Source organism: Dichomitus squalens, assembly GCF_000275845.1.
Source record: "Dichomitus squalens LYAD-421 SS1 unplaced genomic scaffold DICSQscaffold_78, whole genome shotgun sequence".
Classification (NCBI taxonomy): Eukaryota; Fungi; Basidiomycota; class Agaricomycetes; order Polyporales; family Polyporaceae; genus Dichomitus; species Dichomitus squalens.
The window spans coordinates 17,024-27,373 of NW_006766960.1; the positions used below are offsets into that span (position 1 = coordinate 17,024).

At 55.0% G+C, this 10,350-nt stretch overlaps 4 protein-coding genes and 1 non-coding gene across 5 annotated transcripts; 2 read left to right on the top strand and 3 right to left on the bottom strand.

Moving 5' to 3' along the window:
* Positions 1 to 1,187: 1,187 nt before the first annotated feature.
* On the top strand, positions 1,188 to 2,283 carry DICSQDRAFT_183863 (uncharacterized protein; the record flags this gene model as incomplete). The annotated part of the gene is made up of 4 exons (XM_007370844.1): positions 1,188 to 1,432; positions 1,559 to 1,973; positions 2,033 to 2,094; positions 2,153 to 2,283. Coding segments are annotated over exons 1-4 (810 nt in total), but the record flags the coding sequence as incomplete, so codon positions are not given.
* A 1,122-nt stretch (positions 2,284 to 3,405) lies between these two features.
* On the bottom strand, positions 3,406 to 5,216 carry DICSQDRAFT_113176 (WD40 repeat-like protein; the record flags this gene model as incomplete). The annotated part of the gene is made up of 7 exons (XM_007370845.1): positions 3,406 to 3,717; positions 3,777 to 4,132; positions 4,193 to 4,282; positions 4,331 to 4,603; positions 4,666 to 4,920; positions 4,983 to 5,043; positions 5,110 to 5,216. The coding sequence occupies 7 exons, from the start codon at positions 5,214 to 5,216 to the stop codon at positions 3,567 to 3,569; spliced, it is 1,293 nt and encodes a 430-aa protein (XP_007370907.1). The 3' UTR covers positions 3,406 to 3,566.
* Positions 5,217 to 5,437: 221 nt separating this feature from the next.
* Positions 5,438 to 5,525, top strand: DICSQDRAFT_t199. Its single transcript has one exon. It is a non-coding gene; the product is annotated as a tRNA-Ile (tRNA).
* On the bottom strand, positions 5,476 to 7,180 carry DICSQDRAFT_113180 (PLP-dependent transferase). Its single transcript, XM_007370846.1, has 5 exons — positions 7,029 to 7,180; positions 6,626 to 6,964; positions 6,552 to 6,566; positions 6,357 to 6,498; positions 5,476 to 6,304 (listed from the first exon to the last, which is right to left on the bottom strand). Exons 1-5 carry the CDS (start codon positions 7,076 to 7,078, stop codon positions 5,594 to 5,596), a joined length of 1,257 nt encoding a protein of 418 aa, XP_007370908.1. The 5' UTR covers positions 7,079 to 7,180; the 3' UTR covers positions 5,476 to 5,593.
* A 264-nt stretch (positions 7,181 to 7,444) lies between these two features.
* On the bottom strand, positions 7,445 to 9,393 carry DICSQDRAFT_93733 (NADH-ubiquinone oxidoreductase). Its single transcript, XM_007370847.1, has 6 exons — positions 9,337 to 9,393; positions 9,113 to 9,264; positions 8,893 to 9,056; positions 8,160 to 8,840; positions 7,988 to 8,096; positions 7,445 to 7,926 (listed from the first exon to the last, which is right to left on the bottom strand). Exons 1-6 carry the CDS (start codon positions 9,362 to 9,364, stop codon positions 7,558 to 7,560), a joined length of 1,503 nt encoding a protein of 500 aa, XP_007370909.1. The 5' UTR covers positions 9,365 to 9,393; the 3' UTR covers positions 7,445 to 7,557.
* Between the last annotated feature and the right edge of the window lie 957 nt (positions 9,394 to 10,350).

Here is a 10,350-nt window from a genome sequence, read left to right on the forward strand (position 1 = left end):
CTCGCCTTCAGCGGCCACGAACCCGCCTTCTAATTGCCAAGTTCTTGCCAGTTCCTAATTTTTCTTTCCAACTGTCCAATGTCTCGGCCATCCATAAGCGGGGGAGTGAAACCGATGGTCTTCAGGAACGCTGCGAGAGACTTGCCACAATGGAGATGGATGCCGACCCAGAGGAGCGTGTCTGGGAAACACCTCCAAAACCAGCGAGAACTCAGAGAGGTGCAAGGTGTAGCATAGTTAGCATATCCCGTCGTCATCGTGGCATCTGAGTCTTCATCTGCCTTCACTCGAGGTGGGCAATTTCACCCTGCAACTTGAAGGCGCCCTGCCCGCGCTCCCGGTAGTACGCGGTCGACTATTCTACGCGAGGGCCGACCATGCATCACGTGTTGACCCCTCGAAAAGGTCAGACCCGGGTCAGACCCCAAGTCAGACCCCGGGGTCAAGCCGAGAGGGTCAAGGGGTCGAGTCTTGACCCGCACACCTCTGGTTCGGACCCGCATCCTCCGATGCACGCGGTGCGCCCGAGACACGTCACTAGTGCCTCATATATCATACGTGTAGCATAGCTCGGGCCCTTACATGAGGTTACTGTCAGACTCTATTTATTTCTATCAATTCGCTGATATGTCCATTCTCGCCCAAATTCTACGAATTCTGGATTCAGGCTCTGAGACGAAAGGTAGCGTCGAACCTATTTAGTGTATATCATAGCGATATAATGTGGCTCGAACGTGCCTACTTACTGACAAACTGTCCTGCCAAAAGGCAGGATAAACAAGAGTTTGTACTCTCGCTCACCTGCGGTTATATGTGCTCGGTCGACTACATTTGATGTTTGAACCCCAGTGGAACCACCTCTCGCTAAATGACTGAGCATGATTTACACTTTATCGGTGCCTGTACAGTGTATACCTCGACGTAGGATATAATATAATGTGCTCTGCTATCTTAAACGGCGTCGCGTTCGGGCCCTGGCAAGCGACCTGCAACGATGTCTTTCTCGATCGCGAGGAAACTCCACTTGGCGCTCAAGCGCGGGCCGCTGGTTGAACTTACACCGCGTTCTAGGTGTGCCTTCGATGCTTGGGGCAGCTGCAGCACAGATCGTCATCGATTCTATAGCACATCGCCTATACTCAAACCCTCACATTGACAAGAACTATCCTAACCATGAGCGCACCTCCAACTTCCACGCCAGGGACAAGTACGCTGTCTTCGGGGCCTCATGCTGAATCCTCTGAGCGTGGCCGAGGACGAGGACGCGGTCGCGGTCGCGGCCACGGACGCGGTGGACGAGGCAGAGGACGAGACAGAGGTCGTGGACCCTCTTCGACAGCAGGAACCGCTTCTGACACTCAGCCTGGAGAGACCCCAGGTTCTTCCAAGAGACCGCCGAAAGGGCGAGTGCCGAAACCGCCCCTCACACATTGTACGTCACCCACCCATCGGCTTTTCTACACACCACTGAATGATCGTCTACTTAGTCTTATCCATTCCAATTGTCGGCATGGTTCCTATGCTGGATGTTTGGGTCCGACTGACACATAGACTTCAGGGACACATACCCGAACTGCGAGATACCATCTCCAGGTTCACCGATACCCTCTTAGCAGCGACACCTGCCATACCCGGCCTAGATTCGACCATAGTCATACCACCTCGTCGTCTGCATTTCACGCTTGGCGTAATGTCGCTCGACCTCGAGCAGCCTTCGGAGAACTCGGAGGAACGTGAGTCAGGGCACGTTGGGGCTTCGGCCTGGAAAATCTCGAATACACTCGAAGCGGCCAGAGGTTTGCTGCGAGAGGTGAAGCCGAAGATCATAGAGATTCTTGGTGAGGAAAAACTGCGTGTTTCGTTGGATAGCATGTGTATCATGCCGCCCGAACGTGGGGATCAAGAACGAGCCCACGTCATGTGGATCGGACCAGCCGACGGAGACGGCGTGAAGAAATTCAAGCAAGTAGCGCGTATGCATTATGTTGCGGTACTGGCAGCGTTGATGGTACACTGAAGTCGACGTTGGTAGACTTGGTCGTGAAATCGTTCAAGCAGGCAGGCCTCTTAGTTGCTGAAGACCGGCCGCTGAAGGTTAGAGCATGGTCGTAATTGAAAGAGATCCGGTGCCTGATGAACGACTATGCAACAGCTTCACTGCACAGTTTTGAACACCATTTATCGAAAACCAAGAACGAAGGCCCGTGTACCGTTTTCGTATCCGTCCGTGCTTGCATCCGAAGCTGCGAAGACCATCTGTGTGCAAAAGGGCGTTGTCGACGCTGGGCAGACTGGAAAACCCAAGGAAGGACCAGTCCATGTAAATTTCGGAGAATGGGATCTCAATGAGATACAAATATGTGAGATGGGTAGTTGGGGTCCGGAGGGAGAGTATGTCGCGGTAGCGCGGCAGTCGCTCATTTCATGACGACAGCAAGGATGTACATATATACGTGCGGAACTTAGGGATACTCCCATAGGCGGATATAAGTCGTCTTCGACTGGTACTCTTGGACAGTCTGCGCCGCCAAGGTCGGGTCTCTGAGGCCTCCGAGCCGACGTACGCGTTCCAGCGAGGGTACTCCGTTTCTGGGAGGAGACGCCCTCGGGCCTGTTCCCACCCACGACCTTCAGTGACTGAGCCGTGCTCCGAATCCTATTGCCGTCATCGCCGCTACTGCTTTCCAGGTGTCTACTCTTGGTTTCCAGCTGAAATAGCGCACTCTCGACTGCCATTGCAGAGGGTTCGACTGTGGTCAAACTGCGACACCTCTTGCGGCGACTACGTAGGACTCCATCCCCAATCCACCCAACACCGTCTCCGCTGTATCCTGCTCATTCACACCCTGTACTATCACCTGGGCTGCAGAGGTCAGTGAATATCTTCCCAACGTACGGCCGATTCACTCAGCTGTCGCGTCTCCAGAACCCCTCTAATAGTCTGTTATGCCTTTCAACGTCCCAAGCATCCGCATCGCCCAAGCGTCTCCATCCATCTCTCTCGAGAAGGGCTCCTACCGCTTGCGTGCACCGCCAACTCGCACAGGCTCTTCCCATACCCAAGTTGCGAGGTCAAAAGCAAACAGTGGGCCTGTGCACGAGCTCGTCCCAGCATCTTACGAGAAGCGTATGGCCTTGCTCGCAACACTGCTGGCGTTTGCGATGATTGGGAGCTTTGGAGCAGCATATTATCTATGGACCACAAGGTCAGTTTCATTCTCGCATACGCCTCTGCGGCACCGAAACGAATGCCGACACTCGAACCGTACAGTGTCAACTCTCATATCACTCGCCGCCATCCATAATCTCCTTGTACCCTTCCGTCCCGCTGTCTTCTCCGCCTGTTCTCTTGCTCTACTGTTGCATCGTTTGCCTGCATTTATCGTCATTCAATCATTGTATGTTGCTCTCGCTATTTATGCTCAATGCATGCAGCTCCTTGCTTCCACTGCGTACACATCGTTTGCCTGCTCTGCGGTGCAGGCTGAAGGAAACATGACTTCCACAGCGAAGGTAAAGAGACAAGCGTACAACCAGGCGGTGACAACATCTCGTACAAGGTCCCCCTAATCCTCAACAGCCATATCCGCATCCGCCTCGCCCTGTTGCTCCTCTGCCTGCTCGACACTGATATGGCCCGCTGGTCGCCAAACATTCCCCGCCGTCATTTTCCATAGTCGCACACGTCCATCGTTTCCAGCGGACGAGAGTATCGTCCTGAGCAATACCATAAGTCAGTCGCGACGCCCGACTGAAACCTCTCCACGAAGACACACCCAGTGATGTTCCACTCCACTCTCCCAACCGCGGACTTGTGGTCGTCAAAGTCTCCTACAATACTTGCCGACCACTTGCCCTCCGTCCCGTCCGCGTCGTCACCTTCCAGGTCTTCGCTCGGTGTTGGCGGTTTCACGCGCCATATCCGCACGTGGCCGTCGCGCGAAGCAGTAGCAACAAGATGGTACGAGCGTCCGCACGACGGTGCCCACGCGACAGAAGTAATTGCAAAGGCCTTCGAGGCTTCACTGTCGCCGCCCGACGTCGCCGCTGTCTTGGTCGTTTCTGCGTTGCTTGGGGAGGGGTTGAGGCTGAGCAGAGTTGACGGACGTCGTGATGGGAATACTTGGATAATCTACGAAGGCGATCGCGGTCAACGAGAGCACGAAGTACGAGGGGAGGAAGGTCAACGTACCTTGACAATGCCGTCAACACCGCAGGCAGCAGCGAGAATCTCGCCCCAATACTTGTCCTTACACCACGAGATGCTCCAGCCCCCGTCCGCCTATCACTATGTTAAAGCCCGAATAGATTAAGGTCGCGAGAAGCGCACCTCGCGCGTACCGAGACCTGGCCGTCCTGGGAGCTGAGTTTGTGAAGTTTGCTGTTGGAGCGCGTGCGCGACAAGAGACGCGGAGTTTCCGTCGAGTGTTGTCGACGATTGGGTGGGAGTGGCGACGGTCACGGTATGCGCGTTTGAACGGGAAGATGGAGTGGCGGTAGGGAGGGAGAGGACGTCGACTTCCTCTGTGAGCTGCCATGACGAGAGAGATGGTTGCTCGAGACAGTCGTATATGCGCAGGTAGTTATCAGAGGAGATGGTTGCCTGCATCGCGACTATCGCGTCAGTGGCGAGGAGGGAGCGCGAATGTGCATGCCAGCACGCACCAGCTTCAACCCAAAGTGCTGTGGCGCAAACTCAACCGATCGTACGGTGCCCTTAGCGTCGACGAGCATAGCGCGCTCGATCCATCTTGTGGAGCTGGAGGTACCCGCACTTGTGCCGTTGAGCTGCGTGCCATCGACGTCTGTCGCGGAGATCTGCTCCCAGACCTTGACAGTGCGGTCGAAGGACGCGGTCGCGAGGATGGTGCCGAATTCGGGATGCGCCCAGCTCACTTTTGAGACGACGGCATCATGTGCCTAGACATCGTGCACGAGAGCAATCAGCGGACAAGAGGATGCGGGCGTAGACCTTTGCGCACCTTCCAGTCGTGTTCAAGGGACCAAGATCCGGTGGTCTCGTCTAACTGCCACACCTTTACTCTACACATACACGCGTCAAAAATGCGATGCAAAGCCCGTAGGCAGAAAAAGGGCAAGAGTTAATACGACCTTTGATCTAGGCTGCAAGTCGCGAGGCGGAGGCCATAGAAGTCGTAGGACGCGTCGGTGACCAGATCATTGTGCGCATTCGGGATGAGGCCGGTTTGAATCATGATTCGTGGTCGGTCCAACGGTTCAAGCTCTGGCAAACACGAGCGGAGATCAAGCAGAGAAGAAAACACCAAGCCCAGCTACGAGGACGTTGTCAGGATGCAGGAGCACTAGTGCAGACAAACCGCCGCAATGTGGAGATGCTCGAGTTACACTAAGTATGGGGCGGGAGGGTTGGAAGCGGTAGCAGTACATATACGCTTAAAACTAACAATCTGGATGAGGACCCTTAGCTCAATCGGTAGAGCTTTGTACTTATGAGGTTACCATATGATATGCAAGGGTCCCGAGTTCGATTCTCGGAGGGTCCACTTTTGCCATTCCGACCTCGCATATATACCACTGCAAAGCGTCTTTGTCGAATCCAGGTTCCTCAAATCTAGTCTAGATTCCATTCGAACTCTGACTCGCTCTCAGCAAGTCGCTGGCAAACCTGCTCGACCTTCTCGTCATCTACGTTCGCCACTGAAAACCGGATCCATCTATCTTCATCCATAATGGTCGCGTTTTCTTCTCTTTTGGGCCCGAAGAAACCTGCAGGAAGTGTGATAACGCCAAGTTCCTGCGCTAGCCGCTTGCAAACTTCGTTCGCATGTACGCCAGCGAAGGGATGGCGCACGAAAGCGTAGTACCCTCCTTGGGAGCCGATCTTCCATCGCAGGGGGAGGCGTTCGCGGAAGAGCTTGTGTCTGTGAGCAACCGCCTCTGCAGTCTCCCGGACGAACGAACGGAGAGAGGGTACGACGGTGGCGAGCGCGATCTGTGGCGGGCGCGGCGCACAGATCTGGATATTGTCGAGAACTTTGTTCAGGGAGGGGATGACGTTCGGGGACGCGCAGACGAGGCCGACACGGTGACCGGGTATACAGTACGACTTGGAGAAGGAAAAGAGATGGATGAACGTCGAGCGCCATTCCCAGTCTTGGGGTAGCTCCCCTTCAAGTGAAGTAGTGGGGCGAGAGAAGAGGCGATGTGGAACGCCGTTGAGGATAAAGTCGCGGTAGGTCTCATCCAAGACAAAAGCGATATTATATTTGTGAGCCAGCTTCGCAAAAGCCGCAATGAGACTGGGCGGGTAGACGGCACCAGTCTTGTCCACGGAGTCAGTTCACAACTAACCGTGAGTTTTGCATCAGACCTACGGGGTTATTTGGCGAGACTAGGACGACCGCCTTGGTCTTCGATGTAATGAGAGCCGCGCAGCGCTCGGGAGATGGCAGAAAGCCTTCTTTCGCGAAAGTGTGGAGGAGGACAGGTTTGATACCAAGCATAGTCATGGTCATCCTAATACATAGTGGAAGTCATAAACAGCGATGAAGGGGATGAGCTTCACCTACTCGTGATTGAAATACCTGCGTGTCACCGACGCAGCGTTAGTCACGCTGGATAGATTGTGAACACGTCGCATTACCATGGCACGGGGAGAATCACTTCGTCGCCTGAGTCCGCTAGAGTAGTCACAGCAGCGACGAACGCGAGGTTGCAGCCAGCCGTGATCGCGATGTCGTCCTGAGTGACATCGGCGTCGGGACCATAGCGAATATTGATCTCTTGTGCCATTACTGTCCTCAAGGAAGGTTCCCCGACGTTTGGAAGATACCCGCAGCTGCCTGGGGAGGATGCCGCAGCGCCGAGAGCCTCCAGGAAGGATTGAGGCGGAGGGACGCCCGGTACACCCTGTGACATGTCCAACAGCGGACGATCGTGTGTGGCCTGGTACGCATCTGCCCACTGGTATGCCTGCGGGATTCTAGATGCCAGAAAAGTTGTTGATGTCTGCCAATGAACGTGATGATGAACAAGCAAATGCTTACGGAGGTCTACCAGTAGCCAGAGTCGCGTTCGAGAGACGGTATCTCACCATGCCGCACACTTCGTTGGTGAACTGGTCAGCTTGCAATTTACGGCCGCGCCTTTCTGGTGCTGCAAAGGTACAGATGCGGGTGCCCGAGTTGGTAGCGATTGCACAACCCGACTGGCATAGCGCCAGCCCGGGCCCGATAACAGCATCGGCGGGCGTCTCACCATCGACTTGGGATCGTCTGCGGATCCGACGATAGCAGTGCTTACATGTTTCTTCATCCTCTTCTTATGGGCCCAGTGCTTGCTGGTTCGAATAATAGCGACATCTTCCTCTCCCGACTACCAAGAACTTTCTCTCCCTCGCGGGCCGTGCCATAACATCAAGCTCAAGATGTGTGAACGACTCCCTCAATGACAAACTATGGGGTAGACCGGTCGGTGCACACCGCGTGAGTTGGTAAGGATGGTCCAGTAAGAAGTATATTCATAGGCAACAAACACGACGCTACGTATCATAACTGCTTGCAGTTTGCGTCGTCCTTACGCAGACGCGCTAGGCGGAGGCACCTCCGGCAAGTTCGCACCAAGGTTATCAGGAATAGCGAGGGTTGGGTCTGTCTGGCTCTTCAGTCTTCCCCCAAAGAGCACCGGGCCGTTCGCTGCGCGGAACTCAGCGATGCGTTTCTCGACCTCCGGGCGGAAGTGACGCATGAGACCCTGGATGGGCCAAGCGGCTGCGTCACCGAGAGCGCAGATCGTACGGCCCTCAATCTGCTTGGTGAGCTCGAGGAGCATGTCGATCTCGCGCTGGTGACCGCGGCCCTCGACGAAGCGATCCATCATGTTCATCATCCAGGTGGTGCCCTCACGGCACGGCGTGCACTGGCCGCAAGATTCGTGCTTGTAGAACTAGTGTGATGACGGTCAGACGATTCGCCGATTGTATAGTGAAAAGAGGTAACATGCGTACGTGAGCGAAACGGGCAATGGCCTTGACAATGTCAGTGCTCTTGTCCATAACGATAACAGCCCCTGTACCGAGACCAGACTGGGCATCCTTCAAGGAGTCGTAGTCCATGCTGGCATGCAAAGGTGAGTGCAAGAACATTGCACGAGATGCACCAGAATGAAACGGGACGTACAGGACTTCCGCGCACTTGTCAATGGGGAGGACAGGAACGGAGCTACCGCCCGGGATGATACCAAGGAGGTTATCCCAACCGCCGCGGACACCACCACAGTGCTTCTCAATGAGGTCTTTGAGCAGGATACTCATCTCCTCCTCAACGACACAAGGGTTGTTGACGTGACCGGAGATACAGAACAGCTTCGTACCCTGGTTTCGCGCACGGCCAAATCCGGCAAACCAAGACGCTCCACGTCTGCAGATGGTGGGAGCCACCGCGACAGTCTCAACGTTTGCAACAGTCGTCGGACAACCGAATAGACCGACGTCGGCAGGGAATGGGGGCTTAAGACGGGGCTTGCCCTGCTTTCCCTCCAGCGACTCGATAAGCGCAGTCTCCTCACCGCAGATGTACGCTCCGGCTCCGCGGTGGAGGTATACGTCGAAGGAGTAGCCAGAACCGCAGGCGTTTTTGCCGAGATAGCCGGCCTTATAGGCCTCGTTGATCGCCTGCTGAACGTGAGACGCCTCCTGGTAGAACTCGCCACGGATATAGATGTAGGCAGCGCTGGCATTCATGGCGCGGCCGGCGACGAGACACCCCTCAACAAGCTTGTGAGGGTCGCCACGCATGATTTCGCGATCCTTGCAAGTACCAGGCTCACCCTCATCCGCGTTAACGACGAGGTAACGAGGTCTATGTGTGATAGGTCGGAACATGCAGGGAGTGAATGAAGGGATATGCTCACCGAGGATCCTTCTCCCATCCCGGCTTGTTCATGAAACTCCACTTCAAACCACTCGGGAAACCAGCGCCTCCGCGCCCACGCAGCCCAGAGTCTTTGATGGTCTGGATTATCCAAGAGTCGCCCTTGAGGAGGATGTCCTTCGTTTTGTGCCAGTCACCGCGGGACTGCAACACGCGCGCTTAGTCACGTCATCCGGGCAAGAGAAGGTATACCAACGCACCGTAGCACCCTTGAGACCATGGTCATGTCTGCAGTATGCGTTTGTGAAGATACGGTCTTGATCCTTCAAGCCGCCATAACGGCGAACAGGGGTATCCTGCACGGTCGCGAATGAGCGACGGGGTAGCTTGGCACGAAATGGTCGTGCTATACCTGCAGAAGGCACGTCACAGGTGAGTAGGGGCATGAGACCAGCACAAACGTGAGATGAGAGGGAAAACGCACGGGTCGCCTGCGCCGTATGTCTGAGCATCGTCGTGGACGTTGGTGAAGGGGCTTTGCTCACCGCTGACCGAAACCTGCCTTGCCAGTGGCTCGGGCAACTCCGGGCCTCTTGTTTGCATTTGCTTGCTCAACCCCTGATCTGGATGGTCCGCTCGCTCGCCGCTTGCACTCTGGTGCTCCGTCATGCAGTTATCTTGCAAGTGATGGTTAGGCACTACGGTTCGACACCCACACTGATATTGATGTCTCATCTCCCAATTTCCATCACATGAGGTATTGAATTGGCCTCATAGAAGCCTGCTAAGCCCTGACGGGAGCATTGATACTGTCTTCCCTCTACTACGAGGTGCGTTACCACCTCTCACAACAGCTCCGTCTCGCGCACGTAAGGTGTTGAGCTCATATCACGATATCTCCAACGTTCTGTCGTCCAGCGCGTGAGCGCCGGCTATGTCTTTCGATATTGTATCAACTCGTTCTACCACGGAATCTCCGACAATACGCGAATTTGACCGAACAATCAAGTACTTAGCCCTCCCATTCCCATCCTCCAGATCCAGTCATGGCTTCCGACGAAATACCTGATATTCTCAAAGTTCCACCCTGGCTCATCCAGCATCCTGAGCTTCAGCGTCGCGGCATACATTTAGCACAGACGTTACGTCCGGTGAGGAAACTCCCGCCATCGTCAGAACCGCTCTTTCCGAGCTGATCCAGTACGGTAGGGCACAGTATTTGCCACAGAGTGGGGCAAGTCTCCGCGGACAGTCGTCAAGATTGTGGACCCTTCTAAAGAGGAAGCAGACATCCTTGACAGCCTCCAGCGAGACATAGCATGCCCCGCTAGCCATGTCGTGCCTTGTGATGTGGTCCGTTCCGACAAGCTGTTGGCGATCATGCCATGTCTTTCTTCAATAGAGGAGTTGTTATTCACTTCGGAGAAGCTGAGCAACGTCCTCGATATGTTCGATCAGCTTCTAGAGGTCAGTGGCGAAGGAAGTACAATCATTGCAG

Excerpts from the sequence above, each read along its gene's own strand:
- DICSQDRAFT_93733 (XM_007370847.1), bottom strand. The coding sequence starts at position 9,364 with ATGCTCAGACATACGGCGCAGGCGACCC. Across the intron at positions 8,841-8,892 it reads GGATGGGAGAAGGATCCTCG|ACCTCGTTACCTCGTCGTTA; the intron begins GTGAGCATATCC and ends TATCACACATAG. Across the intron at positions 8,097-8,159 it reads GACAAGTGCGCGGAAGTCCT|CATGGACTACGACTCCTTGA; the intron begins GTACGTCCCGTT and ends TTTGCATGCCAG.
- DICSQDRAFT_113180 (XM_007370846.1), bottom strand. The coding sequence starts at position 7,078 with ATGGTGAGATACCGTCTCTCGAACGCGACTCTGGCTACTGGTAGACCT. Across the intron at positions 6,965-7,028 it reads CTGGCTACTGGTAGACCTCC|AATCCCGCAGGCATACCAGT; the intron begins GTAAGCATTTGC and ends TCTGGCATCTAG. Across the intron at positions 6,305-6,356 it reads TAGTCTCGCCAAATAACCCC|ACTGGTGCCGTCTACCCGCC; the intron begins GTAGGTCTGATG and ends TCCGTGGACAAG.